Genomic DNA, 25,264 nt, shown 5'->3' on the forward strand with positions numbered 1-25,264 from the left:
CTCCCAGACTGCGAGAGGGTGCAGGCTGGGCTGAGGGACCCCCCTCCAGTTCACAAATTTCGTGCACCAGGCCTCTAATTTAAAATAATACAAAACTATTTCAAAGGTCAATTTATCAAGATTCTTGGCAATTTTATTTTAAACTAAAGTTACTATTTAGAAAATCAAATTCATAATATCTCATTATACAGATTGGGCCTTAAAGTTTTTCAAAGCCTCCAATATTTTCAATTCTGAAAATTTCCTGATCACAATATTTTTCATTCTCACTGTAACATTTTTTTAAAACATTTTGATTTTTAGAGAGAGGGGAAAGGAAAGGGAAGGGAGGGAAGGAGAGAGAGAAAGATTTGTTGGTCCACTTACTTATGCATCCATTGGTTGATTCTTTTTTTTTTGTTGTTAATCTTCACCAGAGGATATTTTTTAGAGAGAGTGGAAGGGAGGGAGAGGGGAGAGAATGAGAGAGAGAAACACATCTATCGGTTGCCTCCTGCACACAGCCTGGGTAAGGCAGGGATCAGGCCTGCTACCCAGGTATCCTTGACTGGGAATCAAACCCAGACCCTTGGACCCAAGGGGCGATACTCTAACCATCGAGCAAACTGGCCAGGGTGACTGGTCAGTTGTGCCCTGACTGGGGATTAAACCCACAACCTTGGCAAATCCGGATGATGCTCTAACCAACAGCTATGCCTCCAGAGCCTCATTGAAACTTTCGTGATTTCTGATTTCTGGAAAGCTTCTTATTCACTAACTTTATTACCCTTATTTTGGCTTCCCTTACCTTTGCCCACTCTATCTGGGTTTTATGCGCTGTAGTTTCAGACTCATTCATCACAATAAAAATATTCCTCAATCCTATTTTACTGTGCCAATTTTCAACTGAATTAAAATGTGGTATGTATATCCATACAAAGGAAAAAAATATAGAAATGAAGTACTGATAACATGCTACAGTATGGATAAACCTTGAAAGCAATATGCTAAATGAAAGAAAACAGATGTAAAAGGCCACACATAGTACATGATCCCATTTATATGAAAAATCAAACAAAATAAAACCAGAATAGGAAAATCCACTGAGACAGGAAGTAGATGAGTGGTTGCCAGGAACTTGGGGGAATAAGGGAGGAGGAGTAAGAGATGAGAACAAAGGGCAGTGGCTGCTAATGGGCCTGGGCTTTCCTTTTGGTATGTAGAAAATGTTCTAAAATTAGTTTTTAGTGATGGTTGTGCAACTCTATGAGTATACTAAAAACTATTGAACTATACATTTTAAATGCATGAATTTTATGGTATGTGGAATACATCTCAACTTGTTAAATAAACATAGTCACGAGTAAAAGCAGGGTATAGTAAGAAGAGGGAGAAAATGCGTGCATTGTTGGAATTGTATCTATGGCACTTCTACAACTTTTAGGCAATCTAGAGGTTTTATTAATATCTTAAGCACATATACTAGTATATTACCAATGGGTAAATCTCTATTTTCTAGAGAAAAAAGTAGCTCAAAAATAGAAAAGTTGCTCACTGTATCATTCATTTAGTCATTTCATGCCATAAAAAAGTTTTGATATATTACTATTGTGGGCTTTCACCAGCCTCATTCTCCTGAGAACTTCATTCTTCCCACAACCCACCTTCTTTCATATAGTAGCTACTAATAGAGCTGTCATATTTCCACAAGACCCTAGTCATAGTTAGTTGATACTGGGTGGGCACCTTTAGCTGAGCCAGTACATCTTTTATAAGATTTTAAAATCTGGAATCTAGAAAGTAAAAATCAGTTCCCCTGCCATCATGGAACATATAAATTTCTGGTCCTGTTGGCACCCAGGGTCCCTGCCGCATGGAGTGGGCCAGTATGCAGTGAGAGAAAAGAAAGCCTACAAAGGAGAAGAGAGGAAAGATGGCAAAGGTACTACTAGAGGTAATCAGTCCTCATATTCTTGTTCTTCCTTAGACTTAGCTGCACCTTGCCATGTCAGGATTAGCTGGTTAATCTTTCCTTTGATTCAATAAACTGATAATTTACCCTTTTGTATGTTTTTTCAAAATGAATTTTTGTCACAGCCCAAATAAATAGAATCATACAATTACAGAAAGACAGAGTTGGTTAGAGTTGGTTCATTTTGGGAAGCTGGTGGATTTTAATAAGGTAACAGCACTTTTCATTTCTGTACATTGTAGAATACGCTTCTATTCTCCTTCAGGAGAACAACCTTTAGTGTCCTCTACAACATCTAATATTGCTGTCAGGCACAGAGAGAATTAGGACTATGGATTTCCTATTAGGAACTCTGCACTACACCCAAACAGAAGAAAGCAACTGGTTCTAAAGTACCCAAGTTTAAGAATCAACAAAATGTTGACATGTGGAATTCAAAGCACTCAAAATATCTTCGTCCTTCACTCATTTCCTCTCACTCTGAGACTTATGCGGGTTAAATTAAAAGCATCATATATGGCTCCTTTATAATTTGCTCTTAAAAAATTTAGAAGAGAAACTCAAATTATTAACAGCAATAGTGAAAGTGGGGACACTCCTATTGATTTTACAGAAATAAAAAATATTATAAGAAAAAACTATGGACCATTATATGCTGATAAATTGGATAACCTAGGTGAAATGGACAAATTCTTAGAAACACACAAGCTATCATAATTGACTCAAGAAGAAACAGATAATCTAAAGAGATCTATAACTAGCAAGTACATTGAATCAGTAATCTAAAACCTCCCAATAAAAATTTTTTAAAAAGCCTAGGCTCTGCCTGATGTAGCTCAGTGGGTTGGAGTGTCAACCCATACACCGAAAGGTTGTGGGTTTGATCCCTAGTCAGGACACATACCTAGATTGTGTGTTCAACCCCTGGTCAAGGCACTTACAGGAGGCAGCCGATGGATATTTCTCTCTCATGTTTCTCTTTCTCTCCCTTCCTCCTTCCCTTCCCTCCCTTACTCCTTTACCCTCTCTCTTAAAAAAAAAAAAAAAAAAAAAAAGCCCAGGACCAGGATCATATGGCTTCACTGGTAAAGTTACCAAGTATTTAGACAATCAAAACCAATTCTTCCCAAAATGTTCCAAAATACTGAAAAGGAGAGAACCCTTCTTAATTCATTCTTTAAGACTAACATTACCCTGATTCACAAGTAAGACAAAGACATGGCAGAACATGTAGAGAACTCTTATAACTCTACAGAAAACACACAATCCAACTCAAAAATGGGCAAAGAACCTGAACACTTATTTTCTTTTTTAAAAATACGTTTTTATTGATTTTTAGAGAGAGAGGAAGGAACAGGGAGAGAGAGATAGAAACATCAATGATGAGAATCATTGATCGGCTTGCCTCCTACTTGCCCCCGACTGGGGATCAAGCTGGCAACCCAAGCATGTGCCCTGACCGGGAATTGAACTAGTGACCTCCTGGTGCATGGGCTGATGCTCAACCACTGAGCTACACCGGCTGGGCCTGAACAGACATTGCTCCCAAAAGACATAAAGGGCCCTAACCGGTTTGGCTCAGTGGATAGAGCATCAGCCTGCGGACTCAAAGGTCCCAGGTTCGATTCCGGTCAAGGGCATGTACCTTGGCTGCGGGCACATCCCCAGTAGGAGGTGTGCAGAAGGCAGCTGATCGATGTTCCTCTCTCATCGATGTTTCTAACTCTCTATCCCTCTCCCTTCCTCTCTGTAAAAAATCAATAAAATATATTTAAAAAAAAAAAAGACACAAAGGGCAATAAATACATTAAAACATGTTCAGGATCTTAGTCATACTGGGAATACAAAATCAAAATTGCAGTGAGATACTATTTCATACCCACTATCATGGGTATTATTAAAAGAAAATTAAAATATGGAAAATGGCCCTTGCCAGTTTGGCTCAGTGGATAGAGTATCGGCCTGCAGACTGAAGGGTCCCAGGTTCGATTCTGATCAAGGGCACATGGTCGGGTTGCAGGCTCGATCCTCAGTAGGTGTCGTGCAAGAGACAGCCAATCAATGATATTCTTTTATCATTGATATTTTTATCTCTCCCTTTCCCTTCCTCTCTGAAATCAATAAAAATATATTTTAAACAAATGGAAAATGATGAGTGAGGGTGAGGATGTAGAGAAATTGTAATCCTTGTGCACTATTCGTGGGGATATAAAATGGGTGCAGCACTGTGGAAAACAATATGGCGGTTCCTAAAAAGATTAAACATAGAATTATCATGACCTGGCTATTCCACTTCTAGGTATATGACCATAAGAGCTGAAAAGGGGAACTCAACAGATACTTGTACACCAATGTTCATAATGGCATTATTCACAATAGCCAAAAGGTGGAAACAACTCAAGTGCCCATCAACAGATGAATAGATAAACAAAATGTGGTATGTATACATACCATGGAATATTATTCAGCCATAAAAGGCTAATAATACATGCCACAACATGGGTGAACCTTGAAAACATCATGCTCATTGAAATAAGCCAAATACAAAAGAACATGTATTGCTCATATATGAATCCACTTATCTGAAGTATCTAGAATAGACAAATTCATAGAGACAGAAAGTAGAATAAAAGTTACCAGATGCTGGAATGAGGGAGAAATGGTAAGTTATTGCTTAATGGGTACAGAGTTTCCGCTTGGGATGATGAAAAAGTTCTGGAAATAGTAAAGATGGTCACAGAACACTGTGAATGTACTTAATGCCACTGAATTATACACTTAAAATGGTCACAATGGTAAATCTTACATTATGTTATTTTACAATTTTTAAAAAAAGAAACTTTTTTGTTCTAAAAGTGAAGCTTAAGCAGGCTCAGTTACCAAGCCTATATTGGTAGCAAATGGAAATGGTGTCGAAAGAACTGGAGGCTGACTTTCACTCCTGGCTGATAGAACTAAACCAGTGTTTCTAAAGAGGAACAACTACATGAAATTATATCAAAACTTGTTAGGTAATTATGTAGTCTAATGATAAAAATATTCTGTAATTAGTGACATGAACGTCACAAAAATATGCAAGGAATCAAAATGGACCCACTTTTGAAGCGCCTGGGTATCACATTCAAGGATGGTATTGCTCAGGGTTCCCTGAGGTGATGAGGAAGCTTTTCAGTGAACCTTTGACAAGGTTCTTCAAGTTAGAAAAAGAGACGGTTTTCCTTATCAGGGCCTAGGTGAGTCCCCTAAGTTGTAATGATGGTCACAAGGAAAAAACAAAGTAAATGAGCCTACTCTGGGTGCAGGCATGGTTGATGTGATGCCTAAAATGGTTTGACAGTCCATTGAAGGGAATAGTCTATGACCCTAATGAGGCCCATAGAGCTACAGTAACTTAAGAACTAATTTATTTCACATCAAGGGGAAAAATCAATACATGAGGAAAATAAAGTATTCTATATGTATTACTAAGAAGCTACAGTACATAATGACACTGTAGTATTGGCAAAAAGACAGCCATATAGATAAATGGAGGAGAACAAAGTCCAGAAATAGACCCAAGATTCCATTTATATTTATATTTTGTAAAGGATAAAATTATAAGGACAGAAAACAGATCAGTAGTTGCTAGAGGCTAGGAGGTATGGGCAAGAGTTGACTACAAAGGGGAACAAAGGAACTTTTGAAGGGCAATAAAAATGTTCTTCTATGTCTTATTGTGGTGGATTATGTGACTATAGGTGTAAATGTTAAGAACTATACACATTAAAAAGGGTGACTTTTATCATAAGAAAGTAATGTACTTTAAAAAAGATTTATTAGTTTAGACTATTTAGAATAAAGGCCTACATAATGTAAATTATTTAAATAATTCTTTAACCTAAAAGAAAAACATTTATTGCTTTTCTGAAGACATTAACACATATGAGATGGCAAATTGAAGTAGGTCTACTTGTTGGATCTCACTGAAATATAGATTGGTCCTCTACCCTTACCTGAACAATAGCCAGAGTTCTGTGTAATGCAAACTCTATGTAAAGGGAGTTCTATTCTTCAGTTTGTTTCCATCTCAACTATAAACATTATAAAAATTCATCTTAAAATACCCATTTTTCATTAAGGAAGTTCAATATACAGGTATTCTCTCTCTTACAACCCGAGCTGGTCAAGCCAAATAAAGTTAGATGATTTCTACACATCAAAGAAAATTATTACATATACAACTAACAAATCAAGGTTTTTAGGGTATAAAAAAGGTTTCCGAGGATGGCTTCCCAATTTATATTATTATCAAGTAAATAAGAATTCTAAATTGTAACTGTTGAACTTGCAATGACAATCCAGGAGTCAATTAGGTGGTAAGTATGGGTCTTGGTTGCTGGAAGCCAATTCCAGCATGTCAGCAGGGCTGAATCATCTGGGAATGGCTAAAGGCTTTTCCCCAAACCTGAAAAGGATACATATATTGATTGCTTGCTGCCAGACAACTGAGGGCATCTCAATCTACATGTTATTGCCTCCTACTGGCCAAACACCTGAATAGCCGTAGGCTATTCCCCAATTTGACAATGGACTCTGTAGACTAACCCTACTCTTTGATGTATCTCCACCTTGCCTTAGGACAAATTGTGTTAATAAAAAGCAAGGGGTCCTGAGGCAAGAAGAACTTACTTCCTTTAGCTAAGTCTTCTCTGACTCCCTATAATGCCTTTCAAAATTATGTTTCGTCTCTGGACTCTTATTTAATTTATGCACAGCGCTTCTCCAGATTTCTGAACCCTTCTAGAGGCCGGTTCATGACCACCGGCACTTGTACATACAACAAACCTAATATCTATCTAAAGAAGATGGGTACCACTCTAACTTAGAATTCCAAAAACAAAAGAAAACAAAAAACTCTAGCTGTTCCAAAAGCTTCCTTTTTGTTTCTAGTAAAAATTATATCATTGACATATTAGGGTTATTGGGAACAAAAGATTAAACACAACAATTTTGGGATTTTTTAGCACCTCTCCTTGGCTGAGAACAGAAATTTTGACCTTAAAAGGTCAGTAGTGTAAGCTGACCAACAGAAAGCCTTTTTTCTGAAATAGAGCTATAATAAATTTATGTTGATAAAAATTATGATATTTGCACCTAAATAAGAAGCCTTTAATCCTTTTCTACTAATTTATATTTTTTCTCTGCCTTCAAATTCTAGTCAAATAACTCTTTTCCAAAAATTTCTCCTTGATTAACCCCACCTGCACCCAGTCATTGACACCCAAGCATGTATGTTTAAATAAAAATAACTATTTTTTTCTTCACATATCCTTTGTTCCTATCTTCTCAATATATTTAGTATTTCTCTTTGTCCTAAATATGAATGCATTTTAATTAATTATGTTTCACTAATACCATTTAGGCTAGTAATATAAAAAAGAGCCTAAAGATAAAAAGTCCATTTTCTCATTTCCAATTCTAATATATATTAAATGCCTACTTTCTGTATGATAGGCTATGCTAATTTTCTCTTACTTCATTAGACTAAAGTGCTTAAAGCAATCCACCAATGCAACATAGCCACAGGAAATATACTTTAATTGTTCAATAGTTAAGAGCTCTGATTGGTCATTATTTGAAGCCAAAATTTGTATTAGTCGGTAAGATTGAAAAGTATATACAATCTTTATTTTACAAGGCAGTTCTAAAAACAATATTGAACAGTGATTTTTTAACCTTCTTGACAACATTTTATAAATTTTAAATCTAAATGGTATTGGGATAATATTTGGGAAAACCTAGCTACAAATGAAACTCTTTGATATAAATCCACTTCTGCTATTTTACTGATTTAACCTACATTGGGAAAAGTGCCTTCACCTTTTGTACTTTTCTCTGATACATATGAATCTTTATAGGAAAAAAAGCAGATTTAAAAAATATATAAACTTCAGTCTCAATAAGCAGAGCACACAATTTTTTTAAATTTAAAGACTTTAGTTTTATAGAGCAGTTTTAGGTTCACAGTAAATATGAAAGGAAAACATATATTCTCTGCCCCCACACATGCATAGCCTCTCCAATTATCAATATCCCCCAGAAGGGTGGAACATTTATTATAACTGATGAACCTACATTAATACATCATCATTACTAAAATCCATAGTTTACATTAAGGTTCACTCTTGGTGTTGTACATTCTATGGGTTTGGACAAATGTATAACATGTATCCATCATTATAGTACCATACAGAGTATTTTCACTGCCTTAAACATTCTCTGTGCTCCACCAATTCATCTCTATCAATCCTGGCAACCACTGATCTTTTTACTGTCTCCATAGTTTTGCCTTTTTCAGAATGCCATAGTTGGAATCATACCATATATATCTTTTCTGATTGGCTTCTTTCACTTAATAATATCTATTTAAGGTTCCTCCATGTCTTTTCATGGTTTGGTAGCTCATTTCTTTTTAGTACTGAATAAATCATTGTCTAGACCAGAGGTGGGGAACGTCTGGCCTCCAGGCCGTATAAGGCCCAAGAAATCATTTGGTCTGGCCCTGCCAAGGCATTAGGGGTGAGTTAATTAAATGTCTAATCAAATATAGCAGACTAATTTTTAAGATGATAATTCTGTATGGCTCTCGAATGATGTTATAAATATCCAAGTGGCCATAGGCAGAAAAAAGGTTCCCCGCCCCTGGTCTAGATGTACCACAGTTTATTTATTCATTCACCTACTAAAGGACATTCTGATTGGTTCTGTTTTGGCAATTATTAATAAAGCAGCTATAAACATTTTTGTTCAGGTTTTGTGTGATCATAAACTTCCAACTCCTTTAGGTAAATACCAAGGAGTATATAACTTTTTAAAAATTTTGGGTCAGTTATTAACATCTGAGAATTATAATGAAATTGTAATTTAAAAGGTTAGTTTCAATTCTGCAACGTCTCCTAATGCTACCAAATTATATACTGAGCCAGGCCAGTATACTTCATAGTTAATGTTTATTCCACTTCCTGCTTTGCTATTAGGTGCCACTTCTTGCTGCTGCCAGTATACCAACTTTTAGAAGTACCTTCTCATACCTGTTGCTTCAAATCTCCATTAACTCTTTCAGCTCCCACAATATCTTGACTGACTGTGCTTGTAAAATGTCTGAAAACAAGTTGTGCCCAAAGTTCTTTAATTTTTTAAAAAATTTACTAAATACACAATTATATTTTGACTCAGTTTTTCATTTTATCTCAAACTCTACTCCTATCTTTAGGATGAATAACTCAACAGTCCAAAATGTTTATTTGTTGTGCAATTTCTACCTCATTTTCCTAATTCAACTCTCCAATTCCATGGTAGGTGACAGAAGATGGGTTTATTATCATGCAAACATTTGAGTTCTCTAGCTCACCAACCTCCCAATCCTTCACTAAACAATGATATATCGGGCTTGTTAAAAAGAAATGATAGCCCAGATGGCCTGGCTCAGTGGTTGAGCATCTACCTATGAATCGGGAGGTCACAGTTCAATTCCCGGTCAGGTCATATGCCCAGTGTGGGGTGTGCAAGGGGCAGTTGATCAATGACTCTCATCACTGATGTTTCTATCTCTCTCTCCCTCTCCATTCCTCTCTGAAATCTATAAAAATATTTTAAAAAACTAGAGGCCTAGTACATGAAAATTTATGCACTGGAGGGGAGAGTCCCTCAGCCTGGCCTGCCCCCTCTCACAGTCCAGGAGTCCTCAGGGGCGGGAGGCGACCCGGCGATCAGGGGAAGGCGACGCCCCCATCACACCTCTGCTGCTGCCACTGCTGGCAGCGCAAGCCTTGGCCAGCCCTGGTTACCTGAGCCTTGGGCAGCCCTGGGCTGTCTGCACCTTGGGCCAGCCCTGGGCAGCTGGGAAGCTGCCATCTGAGGCTTGCCTGTGACTTGGGCTGGCCCTGGGCGGCTGGGGGGCTGAGGGGACTGGGTGCCGCCGTCTTTGAGGGCATGGCCGTCAATTAGCATATTCTGTCCTTATTGGCTATGGATGCCACCATCTTTGAGGGCGGGGCAGTCAATTAGCATATTACCTCCTTACTGGCTGTGGGCGCCGCCATCTTTGAGGGTAGGGCAGTCAATTAGCATATTCCCTCCTTATTGGCTGTGAGCACTATCATCTTTGTGATGGTGTGAGGGTCGATTAGCATATTCCCTCTTTATTAGATAAGACTAGAGGCCCGGTGCACGAAATTCGTGCACTGAGGGGGGGTGTCCCTCAGTCCAGCCTGCATGCTCTCCAATCTGGGACCCCTCGAGGGATGTCCAATTGCCCGTTTAGAACCCATCCCGGGCAGTCAGACATTCCTCTCACAATCCAGGACTGCTGGCTCCCAGCCACTCGCCTGCCTGCCTACAAGATTGCCCCTAACCGCTTCTGCCTGCCAGTGTGATCACCCCCTAACCACTCCCCTGCCAGCCTGATCGACGACTAACTGCTCCCCTGCCGGCCTGATTGCCCTAACTGCACTCCCCTGCCGGCCTGGTTGCCCCTAACTTCCCTCCCTGTGGGCCCGGTCACCCCTAACTGCCCTCCCCTGCCAGCCTGGTCACCCCTAACTGCCCTCCCCTGCCAGCCTGGTCCCCTCCAACTGCCCTCCCCTGCAGGCCTGGTCCCCTCCAACTGCCCTCCCCTGCAGGCCTGGTCCCTTCCAACTGCCCTCCCCTGCAGGCCCGGTTGCCCCTAACTGCCCTCCCCTGCTGGCCTGGTCCCCCCCAACTGCACTCCCCTGCAGACTTGGTCCCCCGCAACTGCCCTCCCCTGCAGGCCTGGTCCCCCCCACAACTGCCCTCCTGTGCCGGCCTGGTTGCCCCTAACTGCCCTCCCCTGCTGGCCTGGTCCCTTTCAACTGCCCTCCCCTGCAGGCCCGGTTGCCCCTAACTGCCCTCCTCTGCAGGCCTGGTCCCCCCCAACTGCACTCCCCTGCAGACTTGGTCCCCCGCAACTGCCCTCCCCTGCAGGCCTGGTCCCCCCCAACTGCCCTCCCCTGCAGGCCTCGTCCCTCCCAAATGTCCTCACCTGCAGGCCTGATCGCCCACAACTGCCCTCCCCTGCTGGCCATCTTGTGGTGGCCATCTTGTGTCCACATGGGAGTGGCCATCTTGTGTGTTGGAGTGATAGACAATTTGCATACTACCTCTTCATTAGATAGGATATAAAGTGAAATGAAACTTAGATGCCTTAAAATCTGCTTATGTAGTGTTTTTCAGAACACTATATATAAACGTGGGATGAATGTCTTCAAAAACAACAATTGCATCTTTCAAAGACACTGAAATTGTTAACTGTAGGGTTTCCTTTCAGAGTTTCAAACAGGGAAATTTGATTCCAAGCAACAGTGGCTTAGGCAGCTATTAGAGCCCCACATCACTACTGGCATCTCTCAAAACAAAAACCAAACCAAACAAAAAAAAACCCTAACTGCATGGCCCTCAATAAACACATTCAAATACCCTACAAAATACCACAAATGACAATATTTAGCTTTAAAAAATTCACATTCATTATGTCATTTCATCCCATGAGGCAATTTAACAGATGAAAAAGACTAAAGCTTAATGAGTTTAAATTACTTTCTCAGAGCCACACAGCTAATCATAAAGGGCAGAATCCAAAACCAAGGAGACAGTGATAAATTGAAAGAAATGATTTTGTAAGTCAGCCATACCTGAATTTAAATCCTACCACTGACTACTTGTAAAAAGCTGGAATAGAAGCTCCATGACTTTTTGTTCATTGCTATATCTCCAGTGTCTAGAACAGTGCAAGTAAATAGCAGATCAGTAAATATAGATTGAACAATTAAAAAAAATATTTAACTTCTTTAGATCTCTGTTTCCTCATCTGTAAATGAAACAGTAAACTTTTGCCTTATCTCTGCTAAAACAATGTGTACACAAAGCATCTGGTAGCTAGTTAAGAATTAATAGATCTGATTCCAAGTTTAATATTGTTTTCACAAGACCACCACCCATCTTCTCACTTCCCTGCAGGCTCTAAGGAAGTAGCAGAGAACTAATGTCAGCATGACTGGCAGGCATGCTGGGTGTTTATCAGGATGGGGAGGATAAAGAACTAAACTGTTGACTCAGTCAAGTAGTCAGTTGTTCTCTTTACTACCTCTGTCATAGCAATAACAAAGGATCTTCTAGAAGAATCTGTTAACTGATTGCTTATTTTAAATCATTAAGTCTTGGTGGTGAGGGAAGCACCTAATCTATACTTGTGAGATGAAAAAGAAAATGGGGAGGAATACCTAAAGGTAATGAGACTCTAAGAATACTGAGGGGAGAAGATCCAGAGAACCTATACTAATTCACCCCCTATCCCAGTGGTCGGCAAACCGCAGCTTGCGAGCCACATGCGGCTCAGGAGCCGCGGTCTGCCGCTCTGTTGACTAATGAGTTTGCCGACCACTGCTCTAGCTCCTTGGTGGGCAAACTGCGGCTGGCGAGCCACATGCGGCTCTTTGGCCCCTTGAGTGTGGCTCTTCCACAAAATACCACGGCCTGGGCGAGTCTATTTTGAAGAAGTGGCGTTAGAAGAAGTTTAAGTTTAAAAAATTTGGCTCTCAAAAGAAATTTCAATCGTTGTACTGTTGATATTTGGCTCTGTTGACTAATGAGTTTGCCGACCACTGCCCTATCCTATTACTTTGTAACTTAACATGTTTTTTCCAGTAACTCCCATGTTAATGGATGAAGCAGTCTTTAGGACAACTGATAAGTACTACGAAAGAGAAACAAAAGGTAGATGGTAGTGACAAGTAGAAATGAAAGTTAAAAGCAGAGAGAGATGGCGCTACAAATGGTACTATCAAGAAAGTTAAAAGGCAAATCCCAAAGAAGTGAATAAATTATACATCTGCTCCTTAGTATCAAAAAACAAGGAACACTTACAACTATGTAATAAAAATATAAATAACCTATTTTAAAAGGGCAAAGGGCCTGACCAGCATGGCTCAGTGGTTGAGCATCGACCTATGAACCAGAAGGTCACGATTCGATTCCCAGTCAGGGCACATGTCTGGGTTGTAGACTTGATCCTCAGTAGGAGGCATGCAGGTGGCAGCTGATGCACGATTCTCTGTCATCACTGATGTTTCTATCTTTCTCTCCCTCTCCCTTCCTCTCTGAAATCAATAAAAAATATTTTTTTAATGGGCAAAGGACCAGAATAGATATTTCTCCAAAGAAGATATACAAATGATCAATAAGCACATGAAATGATACTCAACATAATTAGTCATTAGGGGAATGTAAATCAAAACTACAGTGAGATACCACTTCACACCCACTAGGATGGCAAAATAAAAAATATGCACAATACCAAATTGTCCATACATATGACTTGGTTAGGATATGGAGAAACTAGAACTCTTACTAAAATACTAGACATATACCCAAGAGAACTGAAAACATATGTTCAAACAAAAGCTTGTACATGAATGTTCTTAATAGCATCCTATATAATAAAAGCGTAATATGCTAATTAGACCAGACGTCCTTCTGGACAACCATCCCGATGAAGCCAGGGCTGCGAGGGAAGCCTGGGTCCCAGGTGCCTTCCGGCAGCCGGAGGGAAGCCCGGGTCCCGGGTGCCAGAGGAAAGCCAGTGCCAGCAGCCAGAAAAAGGAAGGCTTACTCTTGCATGATATTCATGCGTCAGGCCTCGAGTTATTTATAGTAGCTCAAAAGTGAAAACCCAAGTGTCCATGAACTGATGAACAGATAAACAAAATGTAATAGATCCATATAGCAGAATCTATACTAATAAAAGGGTAATATGCTAATTAGACCGGATAGACCAGACGTCTTCTGGACATCCTTCTGGACAAAGCCATGGTGGCGGGGGCTGAGGCAGAGGTGGTTAGGGGAGATCAGGCAGGCAGGCAGGCAGAAGTGGTTAGGGGCAATCGGGCAGAGACAGTTAGGGACGATCAGGCAGGCAGGCAGAGTGGTTAGTGGCGATCAGGCAGAAGTGGTTACGGGCGATCAGGCAGGCAGAGTGGTTACGGGAGCTCAGGCAGGCAGGCGAGCGGTTAGGAGCCAGTGGTCCCCCATTGCGAGAGGGATGTCCGACTGCCAGTTTAGGCCTGATCCTGCATCAGTCGGACATCCCCTGAGGGGTCCCAGATTGGAGAGGGTGCAGGCCGGGCGGAGGGACACGCTCCCATGCACGAATTTTGTGCACCGGGCCTCTAGTTTATCAATAAAAAGAAATAAAACACTGATAGATCTACCATACGGATGAACCTTGAAAACATTATAGTAAGTGAAAGAAACCACAAAGAAGCATACATATTATGATTCCATTTATATGAGATGTCCAGAATAGGCAAATCCAGAGACAAAAAATAGATTAGTGGTTGCCATGGGTTGAGGGGAGAGGGTAGTTGGCAGTGTCTGCTAACACAGGACTTCTGGGGTGATGACAATATTCCGTAATTAGGTAGTGGTGATAGCCTCATAACTTTGTGAATATACGAAAACCCACTGAATTGCACCTTTTAAATGGGCAAATTTTATGGCGCTCATTTAACAACAACAAAAAGCAGAGATGAAAATGTGTGCACCATGTAAGCAAATTCTTGAAACTTCACATTATGTGGAGAATGAAGAATGAAAGGTGGGAGTGGGAGCACAGATACCTTAGACCAGTGGTCGGCAAACTCATTAGTCAACAGAGCCAAATATCAACAGTACAACGATTGAAATTTCTTTTGAGAGCCAAATTTTTTAAATTTAAACTTCTTCTAACGCCACTTCTTCAAAATAGACTCATCCAGGCTGTGGTATTTTGTGGAAGAGCCACACTCAAGGGGCCAAAGAGCCACATGTGACTCATGAGCCGCAGTTTGCCGACCACTGCCTTATACTAACGGACCTCATGTAAATGCCTGCAATTTCTCAGTTACTGGGAGAAATTCATTTATTTATCTAAATAAGCCCCCTACCAATAAACCTCATGCCACAGCAAGGAATAAAGGCCAAAGAAGTCTACAAATAAAAATCAACAGGAATGCCTTGGGCCAGGGGCTCAGTTGGTTGGAGAGTAGTTTCATACACCAAAAGGCTGCGGGTTCAATTCTAAATCAGGGCTAATACCTGGGTTTCAGGGTCAGTCCCCAGTCGAGGCATGAATGGGAGGCAACTGATTGATGTTTCTCTCTCTCTCTCTCTCAAATCAATAAATGTATCCTCAGGTGAGGATGAAAAAACAACAGAATACTTAGGAAATTCAACCTGGATTTCCTCTCATCACAGAAGCTGGATTTCCCCTAGTCCCTCTTAGAGGATGCCAGGATCTTACCACTTCCATTATCTCAAAATTGAACTCAATACCAAAAGTTACACAAACTTTAACTGTAAAGTAAATGTGAAGCCAGAAGGAACATGTATTCTTGTGGGTCTAGAACACAGTCCAAATGAAAAACATCATGTCAACGCATTTCCCCATATTAATGTAATAGTTTTTTTTTTCCCTTTTCTAATATTAATTTACAAAGATCTTTATTTTACTGAGTTGCAGCAGCTTGGAGATTTAAGAAGGCCTGTACCTAATATATTATCCCTTAAAACATCTCCATGGAAAACAGCAAGGGAAGCCACTAATCCTATCCTATATAATAAAACCCTAATATGCAAATTGACCGAACAGCGGAATGACCGGTCACTATGACTTGCACTGACCACCAGGGGGCAGATGCTCCACGCTGTAGCTGCCCCGTGGTGGTCAATGTGCTCCCATGGGGGAGCACCACTCAGCCAGAAGCCGGGCTCATGGCTGGTGAGCACAGCGGCGGTAGTAGGAGCCTCTCCCACCTCTGCTGTAGGCAGGCAATAAGGAGCGAGGGGTCCTGGACTGCAAGAGCCCTGGACTACGAGAGGGCGCAGGCTGGGCTAAGGGACCCCCTCCCCCCAGTGCACAAATTTCGTGCACTGGGCCTCTAGTATAATAATGAAATCAAGACTATTGACTATGGTTTATTAATGGGGACAGACACTCTCACCACTACATGTGGAAACAAGTGAACACATTACAAGCGTCATCTTAAAAGCTGTCCCCACAGGACAGAACAGCACTATTTCAAGGTGCCAGAAACATAGGAATGGTCACTGACTTGGTAAGGCCCTTGGCTACCTAAACAGTTTAGACCACCACCCTAAAATCCAATTTATAAAAACAAAAACCCAAATAGAAATCCCAGAAACTACAATTGGAATAAGAGTTTATAAGCATGACAGAGAACTCAAAAATCAAAATGGAAAGAGACTGACTTTTTAACTTATTTATTGAGCACTTGCTATGTGCCTGGCACTTCACATACAGCATCTCAGTTAATCTTCATAATAATTCTACTAAGTATGCAAAGGAGAGATGAGTGATGTTAAATATTTTCCCAAATGTTATGCAGGTGGTAAGTAGGTGGTGGAGGCACAATTCCAACCAAAAGGAAATCTAGTCATTAGGCAAGTTTATATATTAAAATTATTTTAACTGAGATTTAAGTGAAAAGGGTAAAAGGTGTACTCAGAACCTTAGGATTTAAAGTAGCAGAAATCTTAAGTCAGGCTTGAAGCTTAATTATAACATAAAATTTAATTTTTAATAGAAAAGCTGGCAAGTAATAGAAGAAAAATATTAACTTCCATATAAACCTATTTGGCTAATAGCAGCCTTATCATCCCACCCCACTCCAATATAAACATCTCTTGGCTTTTTAAGATTTATTCATAATAGCATTTAATAACTAAATGGATAATATTTTAAGACATTATTCTGAAATTACATATAAACTCATGATAATTCTCCAAAATAAAATAAAGAACATAATAAAATAACATTTGACTGCTAACGTTTAAAATTCAGAAAGAAAAAAATCTGCATTCAGGCCAATAAAGAGGTGGGAAAAAGGAACCAAAAAAAACATTTTATAGGCTCTGCCCTAAAAGCAAAGAAGGCTGTAATAAGTTTTAATGCAAATAAAGGTGATTATGATGAATATCAGTGACTAGCCAATCATAAATGCTTAAGACTTCAGAAAAGCAGTGATAATTTTTAATTTAGTACCAGAGATAATGTCATTTTAAATTTTCATATATGAAAAATCCACTTTTTTTCCTAAAGACCTGGGTAAAAGAGAAGAGAACTTAGTGAAGTACACAAAACTCAGTCCTCATCAAAGGAACCACTAAAATCAGCATGAAAAACAGGCATATTAAACTACCAGGTAACATAATGAGGACACAATAGATATCTTCATCTAAGGCTTTTTTACTCTTAAATAAAGATGAAACTTCCATATAATGGAATTTATTACACAGTAAATAAAAAAGAGAAGGCAGGCAATTTATAAAGCTATGAACTGAACTTCAAGACATTTTAAGTGAAAAAAGGTGTAGTATACAGTGTGTTACCTTTTGTATTAAAGTGGGCAGGAGATTGTGTGTGTATGTGTGTGCATATGTGCATGTGCATGTTTTTGGTGGTGTATAAAAACATGAGCTTTAGAAAAATACCTAAGAAACTTAACACTAGGGCTCTGTGGGGAGGGTAACAGGGTAGCTGGAGGATAGTAAAAGGGAAGCTTTCTTCATTTCAGCCTTTTGTGTATCTTGGATTTTAAGCAATGGGGGTATCTGCAGATCAAAAGAAAAGATTAAAAGTACTTTACCTTGCACCATTGTTCCTAATGACTTCCACAGTTTCTTTGACAAAATATCGATCCTTGACATATGCAAAAATATCATCACAAATTTCATGTAAGCGTGAACGATGGGTAAGGTTGGTCAAGTATAAAACTGGAATAATTAGTGGTTCTGGAAAACTCTGAAGATTCTGTCTTGCTCTTTTTTCTGACTCAAGTGCTTCCTGATAGGTCAGTCCAGGTCTACCCGTCACAGCACAACTCCACACAAGACTGTTGCACAGAATGGTTCGTTCAAAAAAGTCACTGATTAAAAAACAAAAATAAAAATCTATTACCTATCATTTTACAAATTTTACATTAAAAGCTGATAAATAATTGTGCCTCTATTGCAAAAATTTACATAGAATCATAGAACTCAAACAAGGGTTTAGTAACTGGTTAGCTTACACATTAATACAAACCTGAGAAAAAGTGTAATCAACTAGATATTTATATTTTGCAATTTAAAAGTACATTTAGCCAAAATAGGACTTTGATTTCCATTAGTTTTTGAAACTGGAAGTGCAACTGAAAATAAACTCAACATTTCCTTTTCATTCTTCTAATTTTAAGCTTTTGCTCCAAAGCATTCCAAACACTGGAGTCAATTCAAGCACTTAACTATGAATTTTATTTATTTATTAACTATGAATTTTTAAATATTTTTATTGATTTCAGAGAGGAAGGGAGAGGGAGAGAGAGATAGAAATATCAATGATGAGAGAGAATTATTGATTGGCTTACTCCTGCATGCCCCTTACTGGGGATCAAGCCCACAACCCGAGCATGTGCCCTTGACCGGAATCAAACCTGGGACCTTTCAGTCCACAGGCTGACGCTCTATCCACTGAGCCAAACCGTCTAGGGCTTAACTATGAATTTAAAAGGCTTTAACATAACAGTGAAAACCTGAAATGTAAGCATCTAACAATCACAGAAAGGTTAAGTAAATTATAGTACTTCATATGATGAAAAATCAGTCATTACACAGTATGAGAACAGTTCTTAAATAATATGTTAATAGGGGGAAAATGTTCAGGTTTTTCTATATATAACAATATGGTCCCATTTGTGTTAAAATAAAAGAAAAAGGAAAGAAAGAAAGAGAACCTTAAGAAGCATAAAATATTTCTGAAACAATGTACAAAAATCAAGGTAACAGGCATGGGACTGTGTGACCATTCTACTCAATCCTTTTCTGCACTATTGGAATTTTTTAATATGGGCATTTCTTTAAAAAAAATTCTATCCTGTCACATTTAAAATACAAGAGATCTCTGATTTGGAAAGATTTCTCATATATTTTAAGTAGAAAAAAATCAAATTAGTGAATAACACAATCCCGTATACATTGATTATAATAACAAGAGGGTTTGTATTTATACAAATACTATAAACAGATGGTCCCTATGGAGAAAGGGAGGAACTGAGAAGGAATAAAAAGGAAAATCTGTTAATTCTAAATATTTCTACACTGTTTGAATTATAAGGAGTATGTACTTCTTTTATTTTATAATAAACAGGTTTTCTTTTTTTAAAAATTTCATTGATTTTTTTTTTTTTAAGAAAGAGGAAGGGAGGAAAGAGAGAGAAACATCTATGTAAAAGTGCTCTCTATGGGGGATTGAGCCTGTAACCTGGGCATGCGCCCTGATCAGGAATCAAAATGGCAACCTTTTAGTGCATAGGAGGACGTCCAGCTAGCTGAGCCACATCAGCCAGGGCTATAATAAACATATTTTCAAATGGAAAAGGCCAGACAAATGCAATAGGGTTAACAATGGTTGCCTCTAAATGGTAAGACATTCATATTCTGTGCCCTCCCCCATATTCTGGTCTTCTTTGCAATAATTATATGCAACCGACATAATTCACTATTCTTTAACTTTTTCTCCTTCTTGAAATCCTTCTTTCCTTCTCCCATCATTCTAAAAAGTATGTGTTTACTTCCCAGTTAGTAAATCTATTTAGGTTATCCCTGTAGTAGTCAGATCTCCAAAGGTAATTTCATTAAGGTACTTTTACTTGTATATTTGTCTATAGAACAACAACAAAAAATGAAATATATGGAAATAAAGAGAAACTACTCATACTTTAACATAAATGAGATCTAAAGAGATAGCATACATATGTCAAGTTACATGACTTGGCTTTAGTAGAGGAGATAATGGATATATATCATTAAAATACAAAGTAAAGAATGATCTTACCTAATAATAGACAAACATGTAAATTGACCGTAGCTCTACTACACCCACAGCCAATCAGGAGTGAGTGTGCAAATTAACCCGACAAAGATGGAGGGTTAATTTGCATATGTAGGCATGGAGAGGCCGGGCGGGGCAGGACGCCTGCTATGAGGGGGAGGGGAGGGAGGGAGCTACAGGAGTGGTGCTCCGGCCATGAGCAAGGACTTGGTGGCTCCCAGGCGGCCTGGGAGCAGGGACTTGTAGGCTCCCGGGTGGCCAGGAGCGAAGCCAGGGGAAGGAAGGCCTATTCTTGCATGAATCTTTGTGCAATGGGCCTCTAGTCTTATATAATAAAAGGCTAATATACTGGCAAGCACAGCAGCGATGGCAGGAGTGGGCCTAAGCCATCAGTAGGACATTCCCCAAGGGCTCCTGGACTGCGAGAGGGTGCAGGCCGGGCTGAGGGACCCCCTCCCCCGCCAAGTGCACGAATTTTGTGCACTGGGCTTCTAGTTATCTTTATAATACAGAGACAGATACCCTTTGGGAATTCAAAGGAAGGAAAGGAAGAGAGGCAGGCAAAAAAAGATCAAGAAAAACTAGAAGGAAGTGGCATTAAAGAGTTAGGGTTTTAAAGGGAACAGAGTTGAAGAAAGAAATGCCAGAGAGAAAAAAGGAATATAATCTGGTTCTCATAAGCAAGAAAATCTATGTCAGATAAGTAATATCAGCTAAGAGAGAGGCAACAGACATACCCAACAGATGGGTATCAATGGTATAGAATAAAATGAATGAATGGATCTTGAAAGAGGTCTTATTTTACTGCCTAAAACTGCAATTTACTTAGACAACTTTATAGGTTTAAATTTTTTTTCTATAGAAACAAACATATCTGTAAGACTTAGCTTCCCAAGCCATCATACGGTTAGCACATACACTGAGTGGCCAGATTATTATGATCTCTGAACGCACTCAGTGTATATCCTATATAATAAAAGGCTAATATGCAAATTGTTTCCTCGACCAGGAGTTCGACCAGCAGGCAGGCCGCCAACTGCCCATGTCCCCTCGCCCTGGCCAGGCTGGCTGGACCCCACCCATGCACGAATTCATGCACCGGCTCCCCCACCCTCTCTCTCTCTATACACACACACACACACACACACACACACACACACACACACACACACTGAGTGGCAAGATTATTATGCATTCAGAGATCATAATAATCTGTCCACTCAGTGTAATACAGTACGTGAAGTATACTTCTAATAATTTAAACTACAGTACTATTTAAGAAAAACAAACTTCAAATCTAGGTACCTTACATATTAACTAGTCTCTAAAACAGTGCTAACAGAAATAGAACACCAGCCACACATATAACTTAAAATTTTCTAGTGGCTACATTAAAAATTTTTTTAAAGAAACACTAATGAAATTAATTTCCTATTTTATTTAATCCAATATATCCCAAAATACTTTCATTTTAATATGTAATCAATATTGAATAATTTTTATATTTTGGGGGTACTAAGTCTTCAAAATCTAGTATGTATCATACACTTATTACACATCTTTATTTTGACACATTTCAAATTCTTACTAACCTCCAAGCCAAGTACTGGCTCCTATATCGGACAGCAATAGCAGGTCAGTATTTGGTAGCCTGAGGTACTTGGTATATCGGTATTTGGTGCCATTGCGGGGGAAAGACTTTACACTGAGCTGCAATAAATACTATTTACATTTGTTAACACTGTTCAAAATAACAAGGAGAGCGATGGCACAAGTGCCAGAAATCTCTACTAAATGTGTCACCAAGCGGAAAAATTGGGTAGTCAGTAACCAGTGACGTACAGTTGCCCTTCTACACCAGGTTTCCACCACCTCCTGCAAAGTGTTTGTACTATTTGCCTCCTTTGCTTCTACCTACAAAGTTGTTGTTACATTACAATACTGCTGTGCACAAAGATCTACCCTCAGGAGGAGGGAGGCAGAGCATATTACCACCACAGTGGCAATTTTAATGCAAGGGGTAAAAAGCCCAAGGGCTATTTTTCCTATTCATCACCCCCTACCAGCAAGGCCCCATCTCTAACATTACGTACCTTCACTTTCTCCCAATTCTGCAATTCTGCTCTTCACCCATTCATCATACACATTCAAATCTGTAAGATTTTGTTAATAGTACTAAACTCTAGGAGGTAGGTTACAGTGCCTGTTCAATTTCTATATTATAAAATGAAACTTTCACAAGAAGCACATTTTACTATTGTGAGCAAAAATTTATAAAATACAAAGTACAGTTTGATACAAATATATCTTTAGGCTAGTGTAGATTATTATGTCTCTAATTTATTACTATATTCCTTCAACAATCTTCTTTACCAGAAACTGGCATATCATTGGCCAAGAGGCCAAATCTAGCCTTCCACCTGTTTTTGCATTTTTACTGGAACACAACCACACCCACACCTTCAGGTATTGTCTGACTGCTTTTTCACATATAATCTGAGAGTTGAGTAGGTGCAACAGACACCCTGTGGCCTGCAAATCCTAAAATATTGATTATCTGACCCTTTAAGAAAAAGTTTGATGACCTGTGCTCTTTACCATTATTTCTTAACAAAAAATTGTTTCTGAGTTACCAGGTCCATTACTGGTAAGGTCACACCTCTAATATAAAATCAACCAACTCTCTGGTGAACAAACTAAGGAACAAAGAGCAACATACTGTTAAATTCCTAGGTATCTGGACAATAATGCAGAACTGATCCAAAGGACATAAACTCCCCTATCCACAAAATAATTAGTATAACTGAGAAACACAGCCATAGGATAAAAATTAACATAATTCCTGACTTACACAGCATATGGTAGAGCCAGACAAGAAAGTATGGCTTCTAAACTTAGAAAAATAGTAATTGCTAGAAGACAGCATATGTTATTCTAACAATTTCCTTTACTGACAAGAGTTACAAAAACAGATCAAACAATCCTGGGGATGGTAGATTTCACATACCTTATGTTATACAATAGAGAAATCCCAGATAGATGAAAATTAATTTACTTTTTAAAAATATATCTTTATTGATTTCAGAGAGGAATGGAGAGGGAGAGAGAAACATCAATGATGAGAGATAATCACTGATTGGCTGCCTCCTACACACCCTCCCACTGGGGACCAAGCCCATGCCCTGACCAGAATCAAACCGTGACCTCTTGGTTCATAGGTCCACAAGTCCACACTCAACCACTGAGTCATGCACGCTGGGCTGAAAATTATATTTATTACATTTACTATGAATTGTCAGGGGAAAAGTACAACTAATTAAAAATATAAAGGTTAGTTTTAAAAAAAACTTTAATGAAAGATTACTTTTGCACTCAGTGTTATCAGACAGACTTAGTTAATGATGACATACAAGGCAGGCTCCTAAAATCTGCAGATGGACACTAAGGTGAGGATTAGCAATGCAGATTTTTAAAATCTACAGACTAAAAACTTACATAAAAATCAACAAGTGGAACTTTATAAAAGCTTAATAAATGTCCTAGCTTAACAATAATGAATATGAAAAAGGCAAATTTCAACCAAACTACAAATTCACATTTCTGTGCCTTATATCATTTTCTCTGCTTAAAAAGTATTCTTTAGAGCATTCTCTGCCTAGAATGCCCTTTTCCTTATTCTGTGTCTTGACAGCTTCATCTCTCAGGACCCAACTGGGATATCTCCAATTTGGGGGTCTCCTCAACTTCACAGCAGTTATCAGCTCAATTTTCTATACTACCATTACACTGACTCCCATAACACATATGTGATTTATGCCAACGTGTTGTAGACATACATTCATTTCTCATTGCACGGAAAAATTATCTCAGCATCTCCAAAAACTCATCTAGTGTCAAGAATAAATAAATGGTCCTAGCCTGTTTGGCTCAGTGGATAGTGTCGGCCTGAGGACTGAAGGGTCCTGGGTTCGATTCTGATCAAGGGCATATGCCCAGGTTACAGGCTTGATCCTCAGTAGGAGGCATGCAGAAGGCAGCTGATCAATGATTCTCTCTCATCATTGATGTTTCTATCTCTCTCCCCCTTCCTCTCTGAAATCAATAAAAAAAATATATTTTTTAAAAAGAACAAACAAATGCAGAGAAAGACAAGTACCATATAGTTTCACTCATATATGGAATTTAATGAACAAGCTGAACTACCAAACAGAATAGAGACAGACTCATAGATAGAAAGCAGGCAGACAGCTCTGGTGTGGGGTGGTGGTATTCAGGGGAGGGTGGATGGATTGAGCAAAAAAGAAAAAAAAAGAGAGAGAACTCATGGACATGGACAAGTGTGGTAACTGTGGAGGTGGGAAGGGGGTGGGTGGAGGTGGAAGAAGGCATAGAGGGGATAAATGGCGATGGAAAAAGTAAAATTAAATTTAAAAAAAGAATAAACAAATGTATTCTCATTGCTAGTCATTTGTTTTTGTGTATTTAGACAGAAAAAGTACACATGAATGGGAAGGAGAGAGGAAAGTATCTGAATCTCAGCTTTACCACTTGTAGAATTTGGGTAAGTTATACAACTTACTAAACCTGGTTCCCCTTCTGTAAAATGAGGATAATATCTTTCATGAACAGTCAATATGAAAATTAAATAAGGTAATATATAATACTATATGTACTATATGCATATTATATGCACACTCAATAATAGTATCAATTTCTTATTGTTCTGGTACCATATTTGCAGAGAGATCCCAGGAGAATACATAGGAGAATCTATATATATAAAAACCTAATATGCAAATAGACGGAACAGCAGAACAACTGAACAACCGATTGCTATGACGTGTGCCGACCACCAGGGAGCATGTGTGGAACATGGCAGGCGTTGGCCGCAGTGGGATGGTGGAGCAGGTAAGGGGGCGCCAGGCCAAGGCAGGGCATCGGTCGCTGTCATCAGGGCGAGCCTCTGGTGGTTACTGAAAATTCTTTGCTCCCATGCGCCGTGGTCCTGCCGGGTGCTCGCACCTGCTGCCTCAGGCTTCTCCACTTCCCCCTGCTTCTGAGGGGTGATAGGGGCTGGCAGCCACCTCTCGCACCCATTGCCAGTGACAGCCCTGGTAGCACCCGCTGCCGGTGCCCAGCGCTGGTCCTGATTGCTTGGCACCGTCAGCAGGTGTGAGCAGCCGCTGCCAGCCCCGATCACCCCTGAGGGCTTCTTCACCTCCCCCTGCTCCTGAGGGGCAATCGGGGCTGGCAGCCGCTGCTCGCACCCGCTGACGGCACCAGCCCCAATTGCCCTGCGCCATCAGTGGGTGTGAATAGGGCCAGTGCCGTCAGCACATGGGAGCAGCGGTGGCAGGAGTGGGGCTGCTGGCAGACAGGGGGCTGGGAGCCAT

General features: G+C 39.6%; 1 protein-coding gene across 3 annotated transcripts in view; it reads right to left on the reverse strand.

Annotated features, from left to right (window-relative positions):
• Window positions 1-25,264, reverse strand: part of BAZ1A (bromodomain adjacent to zinc finger domain 1A) — a 100,031-nt gene that overhangs the window by 69,017 nt on the left and 5,750 nt on the right. For all 3 annotated transcript variants that reach the window (XM_080671182.1, XM_080671183.1, XM_080671181.1), the window contains one exon: window positions 17,650-17,928. In XM_080671182.1, coding sequence (XP_080527308.1) covers window positions 17,650-17,928 — 279 coding nt within the window. The remainder of the gene's footprint in view (window positions 1-17,649; window positions 17,929-25,264) is intronic.

This window comes from Plecotus auritus (assembly GCF_963455305.1).
Source record: "Plecotus auritus genome assembly, chromosome: 1".
Taxonomy (NCBI): domain Eukaryota; kingdom Metazoa; phylum Chordata; class Mammalia; order Chiroptera; family Vespertilionidae; genus Plecotus; species Plecotus auritus.